The sequence below is a fragment of the Giraffa tippelskirchi genome, chromosome 9 (genome assembly GCF_054371585.1).
Source record: "Giraffa tippelskirchi isolate mGirTip1 chromosome 9, T2T-mGirTip1v1.2.pri, whole genome shotgun sequence".
NCBI lineage: Eukaryota > Metazoa > Chordata > Mammalia > Artiodactyla > Giraffidae > Giraffa > Giraffa tippelskirchi.
In genome coordinates, this window is record NC_137283.1 from 105,291,699 (window position 1) to 105,318,926 (window position 27,228).

General features: G+C 41.4%; 1 protein-coding gene across 9 annotated transcripts in view; it reads left to right on the forward strand.

The window, feature by feature from the left end:
• Positions 1-27,228, forward strand: part of LAMA4 (laminin subunit alpha 4) — a 145,893-nt gene that overhangs the window by 44,784 nt on the left and 73,881 nt on the right. For 4 of the 9 annotated variants that reach the window (XM_081529613.1, XM_081529611.1, XM_081529612.1 and 1 more), the window contains 6 exons: positions 3,829-3,953; positions 8,502-8,582; positions 19,501-19,715; positions 22,220-22,294; positions 24,401-24,552; positions 26,381-26,491. In XM_081529613.1, coding sequence (XP_081385739.1) covers positions 3,829-3,953; positions 8,502-8,582; positions 19,501-19,715; positions 22,220-22,294; positions 24,401-24,552; positions 26,381-26,491 — 759 coding nt within the window. Of the gene's footprint in view, positions 1-3,828; positions 3,954-8,501; positions 8,583-19,500; positions 19,716-22,219; positions 22,328-24,400; positions 24,553-26,380; positions 26,492-27,228 lie in introns of all 9 variants that reach the window. The other 5 variants (XM_081529608.1, XM_081529609.1, XM_081529614.1 and 2 more) reach the window with 2 other exon arrangements.

Consider the following 27,228-nt stretch of genomic DNA (forward strand, 5'->3'; position numbering starts at 1 on the left):
AACTACTCATAATGCCCTGCTTCAGACTCTCCTTCCCTAATCTGTCTTCCTCACAGGCAATGGAGATGTTTTTTAAAAACAACTTAATCAAGGCATCCTGTTTTCTAAAATCCTTCAAGGATTTCAATTCCAGCCTCAGTGAGCTTCTCACTGCTATCTCCCTGGACATATTTTGAGAACCACAAGTCTAGACAGACTACAGTGACCCATGAAGCATCTGACCAGCCACTAACCTGATCTTTTAGGCTTTCTTCTCACCCTCTATTGGTGCTGTGGCCCAGGTGTCTAGAGACTCCATTTCTCACATGAAGGAGACACAGCTGGTGCCCAGATGTCATTCCTGACACCTAATCTGTGATTGATTATCCAGACATAGCTTTCTCAACTATTGACCAAAGATTCAGAATGCTTTTTTCATTTTTAAGTGAGGTCAGTTTTATTAAAAAATTAAATTTTATCCCAACAACAACATACTATTTATTGTTGTCATTTTTTTCCTTTCTGGTTTTTAAATGGCAGAACAATGAAGGTAAAGGATATTTGCAGTCTCAGAGTAAAAGATTTAAGAAACGTTATATACTACCTCAGCTAGATCTTTGTTTTACAGACAGAGAATGAAAGTGAAAGTGAAGTCTCTCAGTCGTGTCCGACTCTTTGCGACCCCATGGACTTATAGCCCACCAGGCTCCTCCATCCATGGAATTTTCTAGGCAAGAGTACTGGAGTGGTTTGCTATTTCCTTCTCCAGGGGATCTTCCCAACCCAGGGATCGAACTCGGGTCTCCCTCATTGAGGGCAGGCGCTTTACCGCCTGAGCCACCAGGAAGGCTGACTTGTTCAAGTTCAATCAGCTAGCAACTGGTGGAGCTAGGGAACTCTCCCTGCTGCCAGGACTGTCCCTGCCAATCTCACAGAATATACTTCATTTACCTTTAGGAAATTTCATAGCAAGCTCTTTAAAAGAAGGCAGATGACTAAAGTCAGTGTTTGCACTCTGAGCACTTAGAGGTCATAGTGATTTGGAGGCTTTGCCCTTGAGGGTAATTGCTCCCCATGGCTGCCATGGCAGAAATAGGGCCCTAACAAGGAAGCCAAAGCACCCATGGAGTCGCAAAGAATGGTCTGACATCTTACAACAGTCCTGTTTTCTTCTGCACAGATGAGTTTCATCTGTCCAACAAGGACTTGGACTAGTTTGACCCCATTCTAGAGCAGCCCTGCCAGATTGCTTATGGCTTGTGCTGCATGCTAGGTTGCTTCAGTCATGTCCAGTTCTTTGTGATCCCATGGACTGTAGCCTGCCAGGCTCCTCTGTCCTTGAGATTGTCCCAGCAAGAATACTGGAATGTGTCGCCATGGCCCCCTCCAGGGGGATCGTCCCAACCCAGGGATCGAACCCATGTCTCTTATATCTCCTGCATTGGCAGGCAGGTTCTTTACCACTAGTGCCACCTGGGAAGCCCTGCTTATGGCTTAAATTCTGGGTAGTTGGACAGGGGTCATTGGTTTTCCCTGGAATAAGAGACTGCCACCAATTTTGGGTGTGTGTTAATTTCCCTTACTTGATCCAGATTCTAGTTCACCCTTTCCCACTTTGGCCTTCCTCTTTCTTTTCAACAAATATTTGCTGAAGATTCACTCAGCATTTGACGCAGCACTAAGAACAGTGAGGGAAATATGGTAACATCTTGTTGTCTGCACATCACACTCTATTTTTCAGTTTCTCATCTGTCAGGTTTCCTGGACTAGCCTCTTAATCCTATTTTGTTAACGTAATTCTAATCAGGAGTCAAAGGTGGTCCATGTCTAATGGCTGATCAGTTGGCTAAAGACTGTTCAACCGTGATAGCTGTGGCCCACCTCAGGATTCCTCCTTTTTGTCTAGTGTGTTGTGCTTGATTTGAAGTCCAAACTGTTAGTGAAACAGTATGACACTTTCCAATGCAGTCATTTTATGACTCTTTTGGGAAGGAACCTTTTCTCCGACACACTGGAGAAGCAATATAATATGGGAATTTCCAGCCTAACCTCTGGAGCCAGATTGCCTGAGCTGAAATCTCACTTTTGAGACACACCTACCATCTGTGTAACACTGGGCAATTTGCTTAACCTCCTTGTGTCACTATTCATTTTGTAAAGTGTGGAAAAAAAAAATAGGACCTTAGAATTATTATGAAAATTAAATTAGTTAATCCACATAAAATGTTTAGAGCAGGACTTCACTATTATTTTATTTTGAACCTCAACATAGAATGTAGAGACAAAATAAAGAGCTCAAAATTAAGTTCGCAGTCCCTCCATCTTGCCTTCCCCAAGATTCCTCCACAGAGCCCTGTTTGGAAAAAGTTAACTGTTAAAAGTTCTGGTGCATAGGTGTTGCCAAGGGAATTGCTCAAACAGTAGGGTGCCTCTTCAGTGGTGTTCTAATTCTTGTAGTACAGTTTTTCACTGACAAGCCTATTCAAACTTTATAGAGTCTGGTAAATATAAAGATGAAAACATCGTCATGCTACTGGCGTTGCCCTGTGCGATCTAGTCTAGTCCAGTTGGAGAAAATACCAGTAGACCTGCAGCACTGCCTCTTATAGAGGACTAGTGAGAAATTAATCCACCAGTTCAACAAACAGCTGCTGAGTACCACTCCATTTAAGTTGATGGCAGTGCAATGCTGAGAGACAGTGTAGGGGGAAGCACTGCTGAGGCTGGGTGTCTGTGTGTGCTCAGTTGCGTCTGACTCTTTGCAGCCCTATGCACTGTAGCCCTTCAGGCTCCTTTGTCCCAGGCAAGAATACTGGAGCAGGTTGCTGTTTCCTACTCCAGGGGATCTTTCCAACCCAGAAATTGAACCCGTGTCTCATGTCTCTTGTATTTACCACTGTGCCACCTGAGGCTGGGAGCTAATGATAATGTGTGCAGGGAAGGAGGGAAGGATGGAGGAGGGGTCATCAGGAAGGAATCCTGAAGCTCTGAAAGGCCTGGTACAGATCTTGAATGATAAACAGGCATTCTAGGCAGAAGAATCAACTGTTGTGAGCTTTTCTTCCAATTATCCCCACCATAAATGGAAAGTGAAAGTGAAAGTGAAGTCGCTCAGTCGTGTCCGACTCTTTGCGACCCCATGGACTGTAGCCTACCAGGCTCCTCCGTCCATGGGATTCTCCAGGCAAGAATACTGGAGTGGGTTGCAATTTCCTTCTCCAGGGGATCTTCCTGACCCAGGGATCGAACCCAGGTCTCCTGCATTGGAGGCAGACGCTTTTAACCTCTGAGCCACCAGGGAAGTCCTAAGAATCACACAATAAACCAGCTTACTGTTTCTCGTATATCATTACACAAGATACCAGCCCATTAGCAGAATATTCTTTATCTACCTTCTAGTCCATTTATATTTTACTCGGACACATTTTATTCTTCTGAGCCTATAAATGCTTAAAATGTTCCCCCTAGTGTTTACCAGGAGGGGATTTTTTTTTTTTCATTTCATATTTATTCCTAGTCAGTAAACTGATGCTTCTAGGATATTCAGAGCTTGATCATTCTGATTATCATTCTGAATTGAAATGAATGACTAATAATCTGCTCTTCATACCAACTCTGAAGAGAGCCCCCAGGCTGCCAGTGCACACGCGGAAGACTTCCCCATGGTTCACACTTTGTCACATCCATGGGGCCAGCATAGCTCCTCTGTGCTGACCAGTATCATTGCATACCGTCTGTTTTGTCAGGCCCAATATCCGTTTTGCTTGAAATACTGCTGGATTCCCACATTTGCTGTATATAAAATTTCTTGTGTGCCCTTGTCAATTTTCTTATCTTTTTGTCTCATAGCACTGCCAGTGGAACACAACGGGCGAGCACTGTGAGAAATGTCTAGATGGTTATATTGGAGATGCCATCAGGGGACCCCCCCGGTCCTGCCAGCCATGCCCCTGCCCCCTGCCTCATGTTGCCAAGTAAGTCTTAAAGGAAAACAGTCTTTTCTACTGCTTATCCCCTTTGTTTTTCTTTTCTTTTTGCTCCCTATACAGAGTTCTAGGGTTTTTGTACAATCAAAATTGAGTATCTCCTGTTGCAATGAGACTGGAAAAGATACAGGAAAGTTTTCTAGCCCGAATCCACTTTCAGGAAAGCTTAAATACTTGCAGTATAGGTGATGACTCTGTTCCCTAAATATTGGGGGTGGGTTGCAGGACACATCACAAACACAATGAAGTTTCCCAAGCTTTATAAGCAAGGCTAGTGTCATTTTTTCTCGGCTATCCGTTGACCTAGAGAGGTTGCAAATGATGATGCCAACAGACATTATAATTCAGTGTTTTCAGTAGTAGCAGTTTCTTCAGACTCCCACAGAGCAGAACTTTTCTACATGTAGCAGCTAAGTAGATTTTCAGTCATAAATAAAGCATAGATACACAAAGTGCTTTAGACCAGTCAGCACACAGAAGATTTCCGAGAGAATGAATTTTCACTTCTGGCTGTGTTTCCTGAATGAGAAGTTAAAGACAGTATGCATACATCTTAGTGGAAATAATGGAATTCTTTTCAGGCACATATATGTATAAATCCAGTAGTCAAGTCAGGACTAGCCATTTTATTGGCTTAAAAATGTACAATGTAATGTAGAATTAAATGTAGACTTAAAATGATGTAATGGTATTTAGTTTTCCAACATTTTGCATGCTCTATATCAGGTGCTCTTCTAATTGTTTGGATGTAATATTTCCTTGATAGTTGTTGTAAAGATTAAATAATGCATATAAAGTAACTAGAAAAAGTCCTGAATGCCTTACATACACACACACACACACTCTCTTTCTTGTTTTCTTTTTTATTATGGCTTAATACAGGATATTGAATATAGTTCCCTGTGCTATATAATAGGATCTTGTTGTTTATCCACCCTATATATAATAGTTTGCATTGGCTAATCCCAAACTCCCAATCCATCCCTCTCCTACCCTTCTCAGGCCACCTGACAACCACCAGTCTGTTTTCTATGTCTGTGAATCAGTTTCTCTTCCATAGATAAGTTCATTTGTGTCATATGTTAGATTCCACCTATAAGTAACATCATCACACACACTTTCTTAGAAAAGAGATGACAACCAAGTTTCCCCCTATCTGTTTTCCCCTTTATTGAATACCAGTATCACTAACATGTCACCTAACATCTTGTGATTTGTTCAGATCCTCTGATGAGTCTGGTAGGCAGTGAAGAAGTCAAAAGTTTTACAGTCCCGTCTTTCTTTGGAAACCATTAAACTGCCTTAGCCCTTGCTTTGTGATTTTTCATGTTCAGTGGTATTAATAATGTGTACAAAATGGATGGTACTGAGAGTGAGAGTGGAAAACTCAAACACTGTGTTCTGTTATTTTTATTCAAGCATGTCCTGATTTATGAGCTCCCTTTGCTTCATCTAGATATATTATTTAATTGTTCATTAATACTCTTCTCTCAAGCATGAGTCTTAACCATATCTGATGGCGTGTTCAGTGTGCCGTTCCCTTACTGTGGTGTAGTTATTTTGTTAAATATATTTACCTCCAACTTTCTAATAACGGGTTTCACTCATTCTCCCACATGAACAAAGTTGTTATATAGCATCATCTGCTCAAAGCAGATTTATAAGCTTAGAGATGTAGTTTCTTTAGAAATTAACAGATGAATTAGAAAGGTAATCCCAAATTCTTCATTGTGTTGTCTGACTTTTGTACTTTTTTGCACCATACATATGACAATTACTTATCTAAATTATGTGACATTAATGCTTTGAGATATGAGTCTTCTGGAACCTCATTGGCTGAGAAGTCTTATATATGTAAAATCAATAAATATTAATCAAGCACTTATTACGTGCCAATCATGTACTGGTTGTTGGTCACGGTTGTGAATAGAATTGTCAAAAACTCCTGCCTTCCTTAAAATAGATGAAATTACAACAGTATTTTGATGCTTCTAAAGCAAATGACCTTTTTATCTATGAGATAGATTATCCAGTGTCTTAGTTCATCAAGAAGCTCTTTTAAAGACTGTTACTGCTTTTAAATAAAATAAGCAGAAACTTGCCAGTCGGGTAATGAGCTTCATGTCTTGAAAGAGAAAATACAGGTAGTTCCATAGGCACCAAGAAATACCATTTCCACCCGTGTTCTTTCTCTGCTTGTGTGTGTAGATCTGAGTTCAAAAGAGCAATTGAGGGACTTAGGGAATGTATTGTGCAGTTAGGTACATATTCACAGATATAAAAGCTGAAGTTTCTAGAGGACAGATTTGAGATGAAAAAAACCTGTTGAAAATTAACACAAAAGCAAAAATATACAACCTATAAGTAAAGAACATATGTGAGAGTATGGAAGAATGGGGAAGGGTAGGGGAGATCTGTGTGCTCTGTAGTGGCAATAGTTCTATTTCCTGAATCCCTCTGGGGAGAAAACTGGCTCCAAAAAGCTGGGAGTAGTCTGCAATCATAGAATAGGACAAATTGGCCTGGATCCTATAAAGTGCTAGTCTTTGATCTGGCCTTATTATTGACTGAATTAACTAATCTCAAATACTAATCAAATATCGTATAAAGTCAGACTCCCCACTGCTTCTTTCAGCTTTTCTTAAAATTCATATTGCTGCTTTCTATAAAAATCATTTATATTGCTGCTTTCTATAAAAATCATTTATATTGCTGCTTTCTATAAAAATCAAAGTGCCAGGACTTTTATTTAAGCTTTCAGAAAGGCACCATGTGTGGAATCTCAGTTCCACCAGAAAGATACACTAGTTGAGCCTACAGACCCAGGATTTGGATCCCCGGTTACAAGAGCCACATCTGAAAGCAAGAAAGTGATGCTTGAGGGAGTTTTGCAAACAAACAGTGCTGAGTCTGTTTTCCTTTTAGTTCCCTGAGGGTTTTTCAAAAGCGTAAGACTCCCTTCCACTTGCAGAAGGCACCATGGTTGTTAGTGTGGGCTGAGAAAGGCGCAGTGATTTCATTTGCCTAGCTCCAAACAGACTTTAGCCTAAGCAAAATGTAAACAGTTAATGCTGATGAAAAACAAAAAAAAGGAGCCCTCGATGGCCCTACTGCCCCTGCGTCTCCCTCCACCAAGACCAGTGGTCACATAACTGTTCCCAGGGTCCATTTGCAGAGCTCAGTTATTTATTTGGGGTTTGGCCAGACATCCTCCATGTCTACAAATAATTGCTCCAAGTAAGGAAAATGTCATCTGTTCGAAACAGTAGGACGTTAGCTCAAAGAAGATAACTCCAGCAGATATTTCATTCCTTCAAGCCATGGGTGGGCCACTGGGTGGAACATCTTCAAAGAAATGTGCATGTTCTGGATGCTTAACTGATGGTGTTTCTTTAAGGAGGCTGAGGAATAAGAACAACAGAAATAAAGGATAAATGCCAAAGAAATATAATTCACTGGTGTGTTTTTAACCAAACCGCTAGAGAAAATAAATTGTGTGTACTGCCTTTTACTGAGAAGCACATGTTGTTTTCTGATTGATTTTATAAATGTATTCACACAAAGCAAACATATCCATTTGCTTTCCTCCAAAGACCATTAGGTTTTTGCTGATACATGCCAAAATGTGAGAACAGCAGGTCACACTCCATGGATTGTACAGTACCTAAGCCAAAACTAATTTAAAAGTCTTTAAAATTTTGTATACCATCCTCATAGGGATAGATTCCTGTCAATGTAGAATTTTCAAAACATATAGAGTAATATTCCACTTTCCTGCCTTGATAATTAAAATATTTATTCTGCTGAAACAGTATTTGTTTTCTGTTCTGTGTTCTACTTTTTATTATCAAAAAAAAAGAAGAAGAATTAAGAGAGAGAGTTTCATGGACTAGAATCCTTTTACTGTGGGTCCTATTTTTCGCTTGAGTACTTGCTTTGTGACTTTGGTCAGTTGAGCCAGTCCCTGCACCCTTTATTCCCAACCCTTAAGGTACACATGAAAGAAGTTAAAGTTCTGTGGAGATTATAACGCATAGTTTAGAACTGGCTCATGACGTTGAAGAGTGAAAGAGAGCTAAGGCAGGAAAAAGAGGAAAACTTAACATCACAGAAAGTGATGGATAAAAGAGAAAATTCTCATATGAATATAAAATCACAGGTAAAATTTGCTTATTTTTTATCCAGCTTTGGAATATGTGGTTTAGACTTGCATTAAATACACACACACACACACACACACACACAAATATACGTGATGTTCTGCAAATTCCCACTGTTTCAAGTCAAAATAATGAAGTGCCTCTATGGAAAAGTAAATGAGGTAGACAGAAATGGTGTCACCAGTGGTGTGTCACTTTCTGACTAAGCCTGATATTCTAAGATTTCCTAAAAGGAGGGAGATTCAATTTAAGTGAAGCAAGTGATCACACCCATTTGAACTTGAGGGGGACCAAGGTAGAGATGATCTAATCAAAATTAAGACAGCCTCTTCAGTGATGTATGGAATTGACTTCTAATATTCTCTTTCAATTCTAGTTTTGCAGAGTCCTGCTACAGGAAAAACGGAGCTGTTCGGTGTATTTGTAAAGAAAACTATGCTGGACCTAATTGTGAAAGGTAGGCTCCTGAACACCCCTATTCTCGGTGAGGGTAAAAGGAAACTTACTGTTTGCTACATTCATCAGTTCTGCCATGCTCTCATTCAATAGGTCTTAAGAAAGAATGAGGGATAGCATTTCAGAACCCTTTAGGGGAACTTTCCCAAACCCCATGCCTCAGATACAACTAATTAGAATGCTCCCTAGGGACTGCCCTGGTGGTCCAGTGGATAAGAATCTGCCAATGCAGGGGACACGGGTTCACTCCCTGGATGGGGAAGATCCCACATGCCACGGAGCAACTAATTCCGTGCGCCACAACTACTGAAACCTGTGCTGTCTAGAGCCCGTGCTCCACAGCAGGAGAAGCCACTGCAGTGAGAAGCCTGTGCACCGCAACTAGAGAGTAGCCCCCGCTCACCACAGCTAGAGACAGCCCGAGCAGCAACGAAGACTCAGTGTGCAGTCTAAAATAAGTTAATTAATTTAACAAAAAAGAACGCTCCATAGGCGTCCATGGCTACATCACAGGATAAATGGGTAAGGAAAGAGGAAAATGAATGTCTGTATTTTGAAGAGATGGTTTTGGCAACAGTCCTCTCTCTCTCTCACTGAGAACTAGTAGTACAATAATTAATATCCAAAAGAGAGGGAGAAGGCGAGAAAGACTTCTTCAGGCATTCCTTTTTTTTATTAACTGGTCAGTTAATACAGTGATACATTGAAAAAGGCACAAACCTATTATTTAACCTATTTTTTATACCATTTCCTCTCCTGAAAAGTGATTCCATGAGTTTGGATTTTCTGAATCCCTTTTTTGGCATTTACACCTAACACTTTTTTAAGTTGCTTTGGGCTTTGCTCAAACAGGAAAGGACTTGGCAAGCAAGAGCGCACGGCTTCCCACCAAATGATTTCTGGCGAGATATTTCCCATCCTCCCTCAGCTGCTCACAGGTTTCTAAGATAAAAGGGCTTTCATTGAAAGAGTCTCACAGAGAGGCCTTCTTATTTTTAACAGAAATGCCATTAACGTCGGCCTCCCCATATGTTTAGGCAGCAAAATGATGTGTAATGTCCTCAAGACAGGGAAGGAAGGGCCAGAAAGGACCGGTCAGACATCTAGTCGCGTATCCCCACAGCCGCGGGGCGCTCACTTCACACAGCACACTGCCTACTGCCCTAGGTGGGGCTCACACACTCAGCCTACGGTTCAAAAGGTAAACCTTAATTACCACTTCACATCCAAAGCAAACACCCTCCATCTCTCAAAGTGTAGCTCTGGAACTCTTTTTAAAAAGCCAGAGTGTCTATGGAATGTAGAAAATCTCTATATTTTGAGGAGATTGTTATTGTAATTATTAAATATGAAAAATATGGATAATTCTTTTGCTAAAGAGTTGTGGGATTTTCCCTCTTTTTACTGTAAGGGAAGAGGAACATGAAAGCTAAGAGACCATGTGAATGTCATCCTTTAGGTGGGACTGCTAGAGATGATCAGACGACCTTCGGCTGATGAATGTTGGTGACACGCTTATTCTGTACTTCTTTATGTGGGGGCCCGGGAACGTGAACCATCTGATTTACTCATTATCTGGCTCCCCAGGGGTGTGAGAGGTTGTTCATCAGCCAGGGATGGAGCTTCTTCTCATCAGTGTCTGAGGTTAAACTCAGTTTAGTCTGGTAAGGATTGAGCAATATTACTGGCTAATGGGTGCTGGATGGCTCCTGAGAGGGGAATTAATAGTCTTAGAGTCCTGCCGACCGAACACACATTCCCCTAGAAGTGAAGTAATCTGGGCCCCAAGGGCTCAGTTCTACACAGTCACACAGGTGTGTGAATAGGGTTCTGTCAGCAACAGTGGCAGGCCTGGCACAAGACAGCATGCACCCTCAGATGTGGAGCTGTGGGTGATAAATCCCCCGGCACACACTGGAGGCTCCTGGAACCTGACATTAATCAGCAAGGCTCAGTGAGATCTGCTGCTTAGCTGGACCTGGATTGATAGGATGGAGGGGAGAGCACCAGTTTGGGAGGTGGAAATAAAGTGCTGAGATGTAGCATCAGCCTGGCTGAGTCTGTCTCTCAGCTTTGGATTCCTTTGTGATCCCTTTGTGATCCTCCTGGGTAAGTTATTTGATCTCTATGTGGCAATTTCCACATCTCTAGAAAGGAAAAAAAATGAAAAATACTCACCTCATAAGACTGTTGTGAGGAATACTGTGAAGTTCTTAGTATGGCACCTGGCACTTAATAAATGCTCAATAAAAATTAACTGGTGACATTGTGAGTCATTGTGCCTGTTGTCCTGTTTCCACCACTGGCACAATGTGTTCTTGGAACAAGTTGGCTTGTTTCCCTAAATCTCAGCTTCCTTAACTAGAAATGGTGCCTTTACTATGATTGTCTCTTGTGTCCTCTCTCAGCCTCATAACTACCCCTAGAGGTGCTCATATTTTATCATTTTGCAGGTGAAGAAACTGACTTGTCTAAAGTCACATCACTTGCTAAGTGGGAGAACCAGGATTTGGAAAGTTTGGGCTAAACATTTGTATTCTTCTCCCATTCTGCTTTTCCCAAATGTCTTCCTAAGAGTCTCCTATTTTAAACGCTGGTGATTAATGAGCTAGATGAACTTCTGATATGGAGGAGAAAAATGGTAAATCTGTTGAGTAGATTCTCTTTGACAGGAGGCTGCATCTACAGGGGCGCTGGAAGTAATCATCTCTTCTAAGGCCTTTCATCTGCTTTGGGGGAAGATCACTTAGAGCAAATTTCTCCATATTTCCTGTCCACCCTTCCTCACACCCTGCTCTTTTAAAGAGAATATACTGAGGTCTTTTATGTTAAAAATTGACCTGATAATCCAGGGAACTCTTCCTCAAAATAGAAATGACCACAGAAACAGATTGTGGTGGAGCAGGTAGGGATGTGATACATGTAAGGTATGGTCTCTTGTCCTCAATGAAGTCAAAGCCAGGGGAGGAGACAAACCTCAAAAGCATTGATTGCCAGACAGAAAAAAGGAAACGCCAAAGAGAAGGCTAGCAGAGGCTCTTTACAACTGTAGTGGAAGGAGAGATTTCCTTCCCATGGAGGGGCTGGGTCATCTCACAGCAGGTGGCCTCAACTGCTTGTGATTTGTTTGACTCTGGATCTGAGAGGAAGGGGCTCTCTGTTTTGAGTTTAATCATCAGATTGTTAAGTTTTTCCAGTTAAACTTCATCTAATATGTTTTCAGTTAATTTGTAAACTCAAATCTGCCCACAAGATCTTTTCAAAATATGTAGCTGGTTTGTATGAAGATCTGTCTCATTCGTCCAAACAAGAACACGCTGGGTGTTTCTGTACTTAGAGATCATTTAATCAAAGGTGGTTTTCAAGTCTGACTTTGTGTATGTATCTCCTGGAAACCTTTGGATTCCCAGGCCCTGCCTAAACCCCTCCATGCCCCACTGAAAAGAGACCTCTCCGGTGAGGCTGGGGGACCCGTATTTTGACTCCCTGTTGGGTTCTCACAGCAGTCTTCTCACTGGCTTGTGAACTACTGCTCTGTTGCAACCTTTGATACCACACCCACAAACTATAAAAGAGTGTTTCCCAAACTGGAACTCAAGAGCCGCAGGTGTCCTCGGAAATATTTGTGGAGGTTCATGGGTTCTCAGCGAGTTTTTTCTTAATTTTGTGTTTTATTTTAGTGATAATCTTGAGGGAAAAAAATGTTCACTGAAACATGTCCTATACATTCTGTAGTACCATGTTACAATAGAGGAGGCTCTATCTGCCTTAGCGCTAAGGAGAAAATAATGGCTGATGGTGTGTCAGTGAGACATTACAGACAGCTGGAGGCCCAAAGACATGACATTGAGGCAAACTGAGTCATCATACAGCAGAAGATAATAAGAAGAGGTGCCAAGAATACACAGAAGAACTATAGAAAAAAATCTTAATGACTCAGATAACCATGATGGCGTGATCAGTCACCTAGAGCCAGACATCCTGGAATGCGAAGTCAAGTGGGCTTTATGAAACATCACTACGGACAAAGCTAGTGGAGGTAATGGAATTCCACTTGAGCTATTTCAAATCCTAAAAGATGATGCTCTTAAAGTGCTGCATTCAACAGGCCAGCAAATTTGGAAAACTCAGCAGTGGCCACAGGACTGGAAAAGGTCAGTTTTCATTCCAGTCCCAAAAGAAAGGCAATGCCAAAGAATATTCAAACTACTGCACAATTATACTCATCTCACACGCTAGCAAAGTAATGCTTAAAATTCTCCAAGCCAGGCTTCAACAGTATGTGAACCATGAACTTCCAGATGTTCAAGCTGGATTTAGAAAAGGCAGAGGAACCAGAGATCAAATTGCCAACATCTGTTGGATCATAGAAAAAGCAAAAGAGTTCCAGAAAACATCTACTTCTGCTTTACTGATTATGCCAAAGCCTTTGACTGTGTGGATCACAACAAACTGTGGAAAATTCTGAAAGAGATGGGAATACCAGACCACCTTACCTGCCTCCTGAGAAATCTGTATGCAGGTCAAGAAGCAACAGTTAGAACTGGGCATGGAACGATAGACTGGTTCCAAATTGGGAAAGGAATACGTCAAGGCTGTATATTGTCACCATGTTTATTTAACTTGTATGCAGAGTACATCATGCAAAATGCTGGGCTGGGTGAAGCACAAGCTGGAATCAAGGTTGCTGGGAGAAATATCAATAACCTCAGATACACAGATGACACCACCCTGGTGGCAGAAAGCGAAGAACTAAAGAGCATCTTGGTAAAAGTGAAAGAGGAGAGTGAAAAAGTTAGCTTAAAACTCAACATTCAGAAAACTAAGATCATGGCATGCAGTTCCATCACTTCATGGCAAATAGATGGGGAAACAATGAAAACAGTGACAGACTTTATTTTGGGGGGCTCCAAAATCACTGCAGATAGTGACTGCTGCCATGAAATTAAAAGACGCTTGCTCCTTGGAAGAAAAGGTATGACCAACCTAGCTAATGTATTAAAAAGCAGAGACATTACTTTGCCAACAGAGGTCCGTATAGTCAGAACTATGGTTTTTCCAGTAGTCATGTATGGATGTTAGAGTTGGACCGTAAAGAAGGCTGAGTGCTGAAGAATTGATGCTTTTGAACTGTGGCGTTGGAGAAGACTCTTGAGAGTCCCTTGGACTGCAAGGAGATCAAACCAGTCAATCCTAAAGGAAATCAGTCCTGAATATTCATTGGAAGGACTGATGCTGAAGCTGAAACTCCCAATACTTTGGCCACCTGATATGAAGAACTGACTCATTGGAAAAGACCCTGATGCTGGGAAAGATTGAAGACGGGAGGAGAAGGGGACAACAGAGGACAAGATGGTTGGATGGCATCACCAACTCTATGGACATGAGTTTGAGCAAGCTCCAGAAGTTGGTGATGGACAGGGAAGCCTGGAAAACTGCAGCCCATGGGGTCACAAAGAGTTGGACACAACTGAGCGACTGAACTGAACTGAACTGAGTCATCACACAGCACAAGGCAGGTCATGCATGCTGAAGTTAAACAGTCCTCTACCATGTCACATTGCAAATGGTCATTCACTTGCAACAACATCATCTGTTGCCTGAATTATGCTGTTAATTTGAATTTGATTCATTTTATAGTTTTGTTCTGTTTTATTTGGAAAATTTATCCTGATTTTTCAAGGTATATAAAAGTCATAGACTTAAAGAGTTACTACTTAGTTTTCTGTTTGAAGTATTTAACGATGATTTAAGTGAACACTGGAAGAGATAGTCTATATAAATGTTTCCCTTTTCACAAGGATCCATACAACATACATGTTTGAGCAACACTGGTCTAAAATAGGAAAGACATGAGCCTCTTTAGTACTGTGCAAAATAGCTCAAACATGCTGGTCTTTCCAGTAAGGTCCGAGTTATTTATCCTACTCTGGGCCCTGCCTGTCTCTTCCCAAAGCCCTTTCTCACCTCATAATTTAAATTCCCCATACTGGACCTGCTGCTCTTAACACCCACTGGGTCAGCTGTGGAGCTTACCACATATTGTTGCATTTATATGGTTATCATGGTGATAATGGTAAAAATAATCAATAATATTTACTAGTGCTTACTGTATGCCAGGTACTATTGTCAGCACTTTACAGGCAATGATACATTTAAACCTCAAAGAAAAACCCTATGAGATACCATTTTCATCCTTATTTACAGAGAAAGAAAGTGAGACAGAGAGGTTAAGTCACTTGTTCAAAGTCAAGTAATTTTTAAAAATCTCTTTGAATTATGAGCTTCTCAACAGTAGTGTCTTATTTATGTCTCTCTTCATCTTCCCCCATTACAGTATCTAGAATATTGTATGCACTGAGTTACATTTGTTTCAATAATGCTTCTTTAAAACTTTTTCATACTAAAAAACCCCAGAACTTTTATTATTCCTTTAAAAAGACTCCATGCAGTGACAAGAGTCAGACATTTCTTGCACCATTTGACCCCCTACTTCTCACCCCATGCCTGGAAAATCAAAGACCCAGAACTGAATAGAGGTTGCAGATGTAAGTTATCTTCTGATGCAAATAATTATAAAATGAACAATCATATGTACAGGAGTTTTGCATCTCATTCTCATTCAGAGTGACCTTCCCTCTGCTCCTAAGTAGTACATTTTATATAAGGATGAAGGGGCGTGAGACTCAGATCCTTGAGGAAATTTAATCTAAGGTCACACAATTGACCCTCATTGTTCAATGAAGAGTTTTCAGTTACTCAACATATATGATATCCGTGCCCTAAGTAGTCCGTATTGTCTCTTGTGGCAGCTTGAACAGTGTACCTTCATCCATTCAGCTCTTTGGGGGATTGAGAGACATGCTGAAACCATATGAGGATTTATTAGGTGGCTCTTATTGCGTAAGGATCAGGAAAGAATAATGGGGCAAATTAAAGTAAATTTAAGGAAATCTGAAAATCCTAACAGGAAAGGCCGAACATAATATCATCAGAGACCATGATGATGACAGTGATAATGATTTTGATAATGACCTTGAAGTTAGAAAAAAATAATGAAGAGGAAGAGGAAGCTAACATTTATTGAGGATTTTTTTTTTTTTTTTGAGGATTATATTATGATTCAGGCTTCCAAGATGGCCAGGAGATTCAGGTTCGAAACGTGGATCGGGAAGATCCCCTAGGGTAGGAAATGTATTCTTGCCTGGAATATCCCATGGACAGAGGAGCCTAGAGGGCTACAACCCATGGGCTCGCAAAGAGTCAGATGCAACTGAACACACACCATATTATGATTTGGTGATTTAGTCTGATTCTTTCTGCAGGCATCATGTTTTTCAAACTTAATCTGTCAGACCTGTTATCTGTATAAAACTCTTCTTATTAAGCCCTACTCTTGCCTGCTCCATTTCTGGATTCTTGCCCTGTGACGTGGAGTGAGTTACTTATATTTCCCTAGCTTTAGTTCCCAGTCTTTCGTAGAGGGGTGGAGAGCATTTATCTGGCACCTACTGTGTAACAGATACTTTTTTTCTTTGTTTAATTTAACCCAAATGACTATAGAGCCACATCTTCCTCAGAAAAGCTTCTGTGCCACCTTGCCTGGGAATTTTGGCACCTTTGATAAAGGCATTCAGTGAGGGCTAGAATGCAGCCCTGGGAAGAGAAGCAAAGGAGAAAGCAGAGGACAGGGAAAGCAGTACAAAAACTCCCCAAATAATAGTTTTTGGTCAAAAAATTTTTTTGACCAAAATGTTTTTTCCAAAAAGCATATCTTTTTTTTCCCATTTTGCCAAATGATATGATCACTGACTGAAATGACAAAGTTCATATTTCACTGTTCTTTCATTTATATTGTATATTTGTCAGCTCTATTTTCTCTGAGTGAATCAAGTCATTAATATAACTAGAAATGAAATTACAGAAGCAAATAAAAGTGCACCAGTGCTAGGTACCTGGACTCCAGTGCTGGCTCTGAGTCCAATTCCTGGTCCTTTTGTATCCTTTGTAATTTACTCTTGGAGGGCAGGGACTTGGCATATTAATAGATAGCATTTGATTACTCACCTGTTATATCATTAAATGGTTAATTAGTTGACTTATTAATGCCATACTTGTGGAGTGGAAAGAGTATAAACTTGGGAGTCCCATGCAATGCTTGAGCCCTGTAGTGGTGAACCAGTCATCCAGCTTCTTCATTGTCTAGTTTCCTCATCTATAAAGTTGGAGTCAGAGGGGACTTAGTACAAAACCTTTGCATTCTCAGGCTATAACATCTGTAGGGTTGAAGTTGGGACTGTGACTTCAGAGTTACCTCTGAGACTGCCACCAAAAGATGTTCTTGAAATTCAAAGTAACTCAAAGTAGGTCTCTACTGTGGTTGAGATTCTGACTTAGAGAAGAGAGAGGGTTTGATTTTTCTCTTGTAGAAAACCAGTAGACCACCTATGGAGATCAAATACAGTGGAATCAAACAGAGAAAAGAAGGTAGCTGGCATCTGGCTTCTGTGAGCTTGGACAAATCTGTTCACTCCTGGACCTCAGGCTCCCAGCTGCACACTGAGGTGGCAGATCCGCATCCCATTTTAGTGAGCCTAAGAATCCTAATATTCTGTTTGGTGGACTGCAGCCCAGGGTAGAAATTCAGTCCAGCCGTGAGTTACACAGAGGAATGATGTATGCTGACTTGGGGACCAGAGGGCCTGTAAACTAGAGGTACAGAGACATGAGTATGAATAACAAAATGTATCAAACATTTCCTCTTTGTGGGTTGTGTGGCACTTAACATTCATTCTTATCTTTTTCATAGTCCTCAGTATCTAGAGTTTGTATAATTATGCCTAATTCCTTTCCTGTTCTTTCAGTGTATAGACTGTGTGTTTTTCCTCTTCCTGTCTCTCCATGCCTTACACAAAATAGGCATGAATTGTCCTCCTGTTGGTTGAATTCACTCATTCATGTAAAGCAGCAGCAGTGTGGTCCGGGGTGGAGTGAAGAAAAGACCATCAGGGTCAGAGGGTCTGGGTCATATGCTGTCACTTCCTGGCTGTGTGAGACTGGGAAATCAAACTAGCCTCTCAACCTCAGAATGCCAGGCCTGGGTGCCCTCCCTCCTAGGGTGTCTGTGGTAACTAAATAAACTTACCTAGTTGAAGCCATGAGATGCAATGCAAGTGACTGAACATACACCATCATTACAATTACATCAAAAAACTGAGACAGGAATAAAGCCTGGGAAAACATAACACAAAATGTTTAACAGTGATTTTGTTAAGGTCTTGGGATTACAGATGTGATTTTCTTTTTAATTTCTCTGTTTTTCAAATGTTCTGAATCATAATTCTTTTGCTTTAAATGGAGGCCTTTAAAAATGTGGCGTCTTATTATTACTGGCTGGGTCTTATTGGTTTCCTTGGAAAATCTTCCTTTCCACTTCCAAGGCCAAGGTTCCACCCGAGGCCTTCCCCACCCAACTCCGGTCTCCCATTCCAGCCCACAGTCCATCCTGAACTCTTATGCCAACACTGGCTTCACTCACCATTACTTTTATCACACATGAAAACCTTCACTGGCTCTCTTCCTTTTTCTCTCTCATCAAAACTAACTCCTGTGCCCAACCTTCAGGCCCATGATGGTGCGACTGCATATTCTTTCCAGCCACTCCCAAAGCTTCTTCAGCCCACCTTAGCCAGTCTTCAACACTAATTTAGGGTCCACAGCAAAACAGGGACAACAACCAGCCAGAAAATGTTTATGTTGGCTCAAACAGTATTCTTACAAAGTTTGAAGCAACCTTTAAAAACTGAGATTTCACATAAAAATCCAAATTTCAACATCTCCTTTAAAAACGATAAGACTTACAGGACAGATCATTCCCTCACAGGTACAATGTGGAAACAGTTGATAGGAGCTGAGAAGCACCTGCCCCCTCAGATGAGGCCTGTGGTCCCATCACACTCAGCAGGGCTTCTGCTGGCCTACAGGTTACCTTTTGGAAACAGTAAAGAAAGGCATTTTTCCTCTGGGCAGAGACAGCCCCACCCAGAGTGCGCAACTTGGCAAAGCCAGCAAAGGCTGGAAAGATTTCAGTCTCTGTTCTCCAACTAGGCTGGATTCTCTTCATTAAAGGCCAGCTGGCATGACCATAGGCATCAGCTCTGCCCCCACAACAAATGAAGCTAGGTATCTGGCCTCTGTAGGCACACATATCTAAAACCTACAGAGTAATGGCCATCTGGCTCCAACTCCGCTTATCTGTGGGACTACCCCAGCTCTGCCCTCTGCTTCATCTCCACACTGTCGTCTTTCAGTCACAGGATGGCTGCCAGAGCCAGTCGTGCTGCCTGCCTCTTTATTCACCTGCGGATGGGGAGAATGCCTTCACAAAGCCCTCAAACAAGAGCCCGAGCTCCACTCCAATTGAATCACTCTGTGCCAAACCATTTTGACTGAGACAGTGCCAGGCACTGATTGGCTCAGGTTTAGTTTATCAGAACAATCACTCTGGCAAGGTGGAATATATACCAGTGATTCTCAGTAAAGGTATTATTAAAATTTTGTCTGGAAGAATTCTTAGCTGTGCCCTAGTGGCAAATCTCATGGCCACATTTAGCATATCTAGTACCATCTATGGCAGCTGTGCATCCTAGTCATTACGGTGTGACCACAAATGCCCACAAACTGGTTATAGCCAGACATTCCTGCACCTGAAGGTCTTGCTGAACTGAATGGGCTGGAACACAATGGAGAAAGGTAGTTCCTTAAAAACAAAGTCTGGTCCTATAGGAAGGTGGGAGAGGGGGGATTAATTCTGGGAGAGCAGTCCACAGATACTCATTATACTTTCTTCTAGGTAGGAAAGAAGACAAAAAGGAAGAAAACTATGGATGCTCAATTTTTAACATGTGATTCCCCTTCAGATGTGCTCCTGGTTACTATGGAAACCCCTTGCTGATTGGAAGCACTTGTAAGAAATGTGACTGCAGTGGGAATTCAGATCCTAACCTGATCTTTGAAGACTGTGATGAGGTCACTGGACAGTGTAGGAATTGCTTACGCAACACCACTGGGTTCAAGTGTGAACGGTGCGCACCTGGATACTATGGAGATGCAAGGAGAGCCAAGAACTGTGCAGGTACGGTGCTGTGCACACTACTGCAGCTACCCGACTGGTGCAGGTGCAATAGGAGCAAGTTCTCTGTCAGTGCCAGGGTTAGGTGAATTTCTCTTGGGGACATACTGCAGTTATCCCCTTGACTCTTTTCCAGGGTAATATGGAGTCTCAGGGTATGCATCCCATATTCATAGGGGTAGATATTTTTGTCACGACTAATGTAACTTAGCTCATGGGTAGAATGGACCATGAGACACTTAACACCAGTGATCTTTTGTCTTATCATCTTTATGTCCTACCAGTTTTGATCAAAGAAGTGAATCAGACTTCCACAGATAGCCTATCATTGACCAGAGAACTGAATGAAAGCTTTCATAGTTCACATCAATTTTCTTATTCTGCAAACTATGTCTTTCTTTTTAGTTATATTTGGTAAAAATTATCATTTCAGTGAAATAGATTAGCAAAGCCAGGAGTAGTTTCATCCCTGTTTCTTCAAATTATCAGAGAAAATATTTCAGGGATAGTATCTTCCTGGTTAGACTTCAGTTAGACTGAAAGGTACCAATTTTATTTGGGATTTCTCCAATCCATTTACCTCAGAGAGTGAAGCTCTTCAGAAGTAAAGTTAAATTGCCTTCCTGCAGGATTAAAGTGAGGCTGAGACTGAGTATTCCTCCTTTTGTGTGCCTTTGAGATGAAGAAGACTGAGGAAGAGGTATTGTGCTCTTGTGGCTTGCTTCAATTGGAGATGCTCTCACTGAAACAGGTTTCCACTTAAAGAGATTTTTAAGAAGTAAAGAGTTTGAAACTGAGAAGAAAACAAATATGACCTGCAGAAGTCACAGAAAAGTAACCATGCCTCCAGGAAAGCTGTGTGCACAGAAGCATAACCCCAAGAATAACAGAGGGAGGAGAGGAGCACTGTGTCCAGTCGGACTAGAGAGAGAGAGAGGAAGTGGGTGTCAGAAAGAGGGTTGGCAAAGCCAAAGACTTAAACATTGGCATCCTGATTCTCAAAATGTTGACTAAACTGGTAGCTCAGATGGTAAAGCGTCTGCCTACAATGCGGGAGACCCGGGTTCAATCCCTGGGTCGGGAAGATCTCCTGGAGAAGGAAATGGAAACCCACTCCAGTATTCTTGCCTGGAAAATCCCATGGACGGAGGAACCTGGTAGGCTACAGTCCATCGGGTCGGGACAAGTCAGACATGACTGAGCGACTTCACTTTCTTTCTTTCTTTCATGTTTAAATGACATGGATGCAGATCACTCTTAGAAAAGAAGCTAATGTTGGAAGCAATGAAGCATGACGTTGCTGAATTGTTTCATAAATCTGTATTTTGTGGAACATTTAACAGCCAAAATGTAATGTATGTTATCCTTGAAGCCAATTTTTTATGATTATTCTGTAAAGACAGTTAAGAGGTGGGAGGAAATTCATAATTCTATTCCAGCTCACTGCTAGCCTACATAACTGAAGAAATCCTTTATAAATATTAAAAATTAATCTCTACTCCAAAATGCACTGGAAAATGAACCGTCTGGTGAGATTGAGGTTTTGTTTTTGTTTTTTCCCCAAAAAGCATTCTTGAAAATCATCAATAGATTAATAATGGGCTCTCAAGTCTTCTAAATTCATGTAAATATGGTCCTAATTCTTTTCACAACATTGTTCCCAGCTGTCCTACTGGTAGCTATCACTGGGAGGTTTGGAGTCAGTCTTGCCAAGGGTCAAGCCCTGTAGGAGACAAGAATCATTCTTGGGTCCCCTCACTCACTCCTAGTGGGAGGCTCCTCCCTCACACCTGGCAGTAATCAAACCTGCTGCTGCTAAGTCGCTTCAGTCGTGTCCGACTCTGTGCGACCCCATAGACGGCAGCCACCAGGCTCCGCCGTCCCTGGGATTCTCCAGGCAAGAATACTGGAGTGGGTTGCCATTTCCTTCTCCAGTGCATGAAAGGGAAAAGTGAAAGTGAAGTCGCTCAGTCGTGTCTGACTCTTAGCGACCCCATGGACTGCAGCCTACCAGGCTCCTCCATCCATGGGATTTTCCAGGCAAGAGTACTGGAGTGAGGTGCCATTGCCTTCTCCGAGTAATCAAACCTAGACTTGGATTAAACTGGAGAATCTGAGTGCGATAAAAGGATAACTTGGATTCCAGCTGAATGATGGACTCTGTGATCATTTTGTACCTTGTGAAACTGACCCAAATCTCTTTGGACTGAAGCAGTTGCAGAGTCATGTCAGAATCTCAAAAAGTTGGGAAGAGAATCCTAGAACATTGAGATTTATCTACTTTTGGCCCAGGGTCACCTTTGAAAGTCTCACCAAGCTGGGGCTTAATTGGGTAAGAGGAGTAATCACTAAATCATGTATTCCTCATGATCTTAAGAAAGAATATAAATTAATCCCCACTGAAGAATTATATACTGATAGCAAGTATTTCTGCAAACCACAGAACACTGTGATACTTTAGGCATTGAGAAAATGAATCCCTAATCTCTTGTTTTTGTTTCCCACAGCGTGCAATTGTGGGGGAGGCCCATGTGACAGCGTAACCGGAGAGTGCTTGGAAGAAGGTTTTGAGCCCCCTACAGGCACGGACTGCCCAACCATAAGTAAAAATAACAGTACATGATTCACTAACCCCACTTTCTCTAATGTGCTGCAGGTGTAGGATTAAGAAGAGCTATCCAATCCCACCTTCTCTAGAAACTGAGTCCCACCCTTGGCTTTAACCCTGTCTGTGCCTCAACCAAATGGACCCTAAGCAAAAGACATTCAGTCCACTTGATTCCAACTGGCAAATAGCAGGTTACATTTAAACAGCTCTATTTTAGAAAAATCAGTTTTGTCAAGTCTTTCAGTTCAACATCTTACTTAGTAGGTAAAGTTGGAAATACACTTCCCAATGACTGAGTTCATTTTAGGTCCTTTTCCTATATCATCTCTTCAGGTCCTAGATAATGTAATCCATAGACAATGTTTTACAACATTTGGTAAACTGATATACCAAGAGATTTAAATCCTGGCTTTTCCCTAGATCACTCCAAATCTGAAGTGGCACCAGTAATATAATATTCAGTACTTATGAAATGGAGCTGCCTTCATCTCTTTCCTGTCTCTCCTGTCATTCAGATCATGAAAGTGAAAGTGAATGTTGCGCAGTCGTGTCCGACTCTTTGGGATCCCGTGGATTATACCGTCCATGGAATTCTCCAGACCAGAATAGTGGAGTGGGTAGTCTTTCCCTTCTCCAGGGTATCTTCCCAGCCCAGGGATCGAACCCAGGTCTCCCGCATTGCAGGTGGATTCTTTACCAACTGAGCTACCAGGGAAGCCCAATTCAAATCATGAGTAGTCCTAATGGTCCAAGAACCTGATGAAACATTTCAAAACAAATGCCCAGAGCCAGTCGTAATGACTTCTCAAGCGACATTTAAGCCAGTAGCCTAGAAAAGTCCATGATTGATTTTTAGAAGGATTTAAGGAAAATTTTGCCTTAGAAAGCCTTCTATCAAGAAAGTAACTAATATTTGGCTTTAAGTAGAGTGTTTTAAAGACTACTTTAATATTAGATATCCCTTCCCCCAAACAAAAACCTCTTGGCCTCTCAGTCCCTCTGGGCACAAGAGATTAATATCACTGATGAATCCCATATTAGAAGGTGACATAGGATGGAAGGCACAAGCTGGGCAAAGTTTGCATACTGCCAGCATAGGTGATCCTCCATGCAGTCACTTTAAGGACATCAAGGTGCCTGGTTGGCCTCTATGTGTCTCCTCCACCAGCCTGATATACTGGCTGGGGAGTCATTCCTTAGAGCATAGGAGGAAGACCACATTAAACTTCAAGTAACAAATTAACATATTAACAACCATTAACCCTTTAGTCTCCATTTATCAGTTCTCTAGATGAGAGTACGTCTGGTGGAAAGAGGTTGGAAACAGAAAAATTTCAAAGGGTGTCCTTAGTGAGTGTGTCCCAGGAGGGCATTGGATTGTGGGGGTGATGACAGTGGTCAGAGGAACTCAAACGTGAAATGCAGGAAGCAGCGAGAAACCGCCACCCTCCTCACTGCATGTGCAGGGTCGTCAGCTGTCAGAGAGTAATATTAGTGAACAGTGAGGTCCTGCCGACCTATATCTGCTGACCTGTTCAGACAGGAGGTCAGGCCATGGGGAGGCGCCGAGCCATCCGTGGAGTGAGGAGAAAGTGCTGGAACCTGAACAGTCAGTAAGCAAAGCTGCTGGGAGAGGAGAAATGGCAGGCGAGTTCCATCTTCACTGGCCGGCACCAAGCGGAAACCCACAGCCTGACATGGAGGGCGGCCTCCCAGACGGTTTTCCCCCGACCAGCGAAGAATGGGGAGAAGGTTCTTTTCAGCCACCCACCGTCTCTCAGATGCCTTGCCCTTTGTGCTTCGTTTCCTCCTCAGTTCAGCCATTAGGGTTCACGGTAACCTGCTTTTCAGTTGCATGTTTGTTTTTTATGTTTTAAGCAGGGATAGTGCCCAACGTATACTTTGGTCATCTGAGGCTCTCTGAGTATAAGGACTAGTTCCATGGTCCAGAATAGCTCCTCAGGAAACAAAAATACGAATAGTATTAACCAAGGAAGGGAGTATAATAACCAACTTAGAGCAGCATGCTTCTCAGCTGACCTTTGATTTTGAGGAAATGACATGCCCCTTGTACCACCAGGCTGCGATAAATGCATCTGGGATCTGACTGATGACCTTCGGTTAGCAGCGCTCTCAATTGAAGAAAGCAAATCCGGCCTGTTGAGTGTGTCGTCTGGTGCCGCAGCTCATAGGCATGTGAACGAAATCAACTCCACCATCTACCTCCTCAAAGTATGCAGGAATGGTGTACTTTCTGTGTATTTTCACTCTGGTTTCACAGGGTCATTCCTAGTACCTCCTACCCTTTTGTTATCTGAGTCCAGTAGTTATATTACAGATTGCCAGACCTCGAAAATTATGAAAAGTTGGTTATAGCCATGTGCTCCATCCTAAACCAAGAGCTGTCATCTATGAAAATGGTTAATGGAAAATGAAATGACTGAAAAACTAGTATCTATGTACAAAGCTATTGATAGAGGAGAAACACTCTTATTTTCTTAAGCTGTACATCGGTTACTTAAGTCAACATAACAAACATACTATTACCTTAGCTTCAGTTTGCTATGTTTTCATGGGTTTTCTCTGAAAACTAATACATACACTCTTGTTCTCTCTTTTTCCTTTCTTTCCTCCCTCTTTCTCCTGCCCTTAGCATTCCATGTCACTGACACATTTTTTTCTCATTTTTCCATACTCACACACACACTCAAACACACAAGCATGCTCATACGCACTGTTTCTCTTCCTTGATCTAGTGGTTAACTCTGATAAGCAAGTTAAAGGCAGACAGTAGTCAAAAACTGTAACAGTGCTTATATATCTAAGCTTTAAGAGGTCTTCTTTCCCTCTCTAAATTATAGGCTTCTATCACAACCAACAGATACTTTTTAAAACAGTGATAATCAGCTGAAAGGTTAATAGAACTAATACCAGCATACTTTTTTATTTTGTTAGTCAAATTAGCATAGTGGTTAAGAGCATAAATTTTGACACCAGAATGCTTAGATTCAAATCCCAGCTCTGACACTTACTAGCTTTATGACCTTAAGTAAATTATTTAACCTCTTTAGTTTTCATTTCCCTCATCTGAAATTGAGCATAATTATTACACCTATCTCATGGGTTGTTGAGAGAATTCAGTGAGTTGTTATATAGAGAGCAGTCAGAATAGTATCTAACATAGAAAGTGCTCAATTCTCTGCTTTTAGGAGGTACAAATAATATCCACAGCAATTGCACAAATCGGCAAAGTATAAAACAAAACAAAAATCACAAAGTTGTAAAGCTGGATGAAGTCTTGGTAAGCACTCTATTCCCAGTTTAGGAACTGTTTTTGTCCAAACTCATCTGTTTGGCCACATAAAGGCAGTCATTCTCAGAGGAGTCACCCAGACTCGGTCCTCTTGATACTGCTTGAGTACTCTTTCCCCAAAAGGACAGCTTCAAGGTAGAAATAGTTATTATATCAGGTATAATAATATTGTAGCTGATAGGAAGTCAGTGCCCAGATTGAAGGACTTACTCCAAAGTAAGTGATGGAAAGCTACACTTGGTGCAAACTCCTCAAAAATGGAAATGAGAAGGGCAAATTATCTGAAATAAAAATAATTTGTTCTCCTTACACTAAAAGAGGAAACTGAACTTCTAGAACTCCATTTTCATTGATCAAGGTAGATTATCATTTCCTTGAAGACCTGCCAGAATTGAAGTTTTAAAGCTCAGACACACAAAGCCACCACCCATCTATATTGAGCCTTTTTGCAAATTTGCAAAAGGTACCCCTTTCCCCAGAACCAGCACAGCCCACACCAGATTCTCCAGCCTGCTGAGGGGAGCTCACAGAATTTCTGTCCCCAGAGCCCTCAGTCCCCTCGCGCAGACCTCAGATTTCATGCCAGCTTGCAGTAGCCTGTGGACCCCACTATTTTGAGAATAAAGGCTAACTCTCTACTGTAGTCCTCTTACACTGAAACGGTTTTCTGTGTATTTTTATAAACCTGGTGTGCACATCTACTGACTATGGAAAAATACGTGTGTGTTTTTTTTTTCTAATCCACAGACAAAATTGTCAGAAAGAGAAAACCAGTATGTCCTAAGAAAGATACAAATCAACAATGCTGAAAACACAATGAAAAGCCTTCAGTCTGACATGGAGGAATTAGCTGAAAAGGTATGTATTCAGTTTCTGAGACTAACTTCAACGAGGAATTTAGCTAGTATGAGACTGGCTAGTCACAAATGATTGAGGCTTAACACAGCCCAGAAAAAATGCAGGGACCCAGGTGCCTTAAAATAAATCAGGGTAAGACCTGAGGGTAAAGTTAACATACTTGGTCTCTATTATATCTTGCCATTTTGACTGATTTCCTTGAAAAACTGTGTTTATGGGGAACTTTCGTTGTGTTTGCTGCTGGTAAATATCGTTGATATATATTTCATTTGGATATTTGTTCACCTGTTTGCCTTAACATTTTATGGCTAAGAGCTATAGAGCATCCAGAAGTAAACTTTATTACATAGAATATAAACTTTAAATGTTTGCTACAGGATGCATTAAATAATAAAAGGAAAGAGGAGAAATTGTGTTGAGAAAGCGATTTTGCAGTTTGGCAGGGGAAAAAGAACACTTCGGACCCTCATTTTTTACCATATGCTATTAATAAAATAAACTTCAAACAGATTAAAGACTTTAGTTTAAATCTAAAATTTTCAAGAAAACAGAACTAGATAATTATTAAATCTTGAAAGGAAATAAAAATACAATTAAATATAGTGTGAAGAATTATAGTAAAAAGAAAGAATAGATTTGACAAGGTAAAATTGCAAATACTCAGTAAAACAAATAAATGAAAAAAGTCAGTGAGACTAAGAAAAATGTTGAGGGAAATGTGGCTTTTAAAAGCTCTC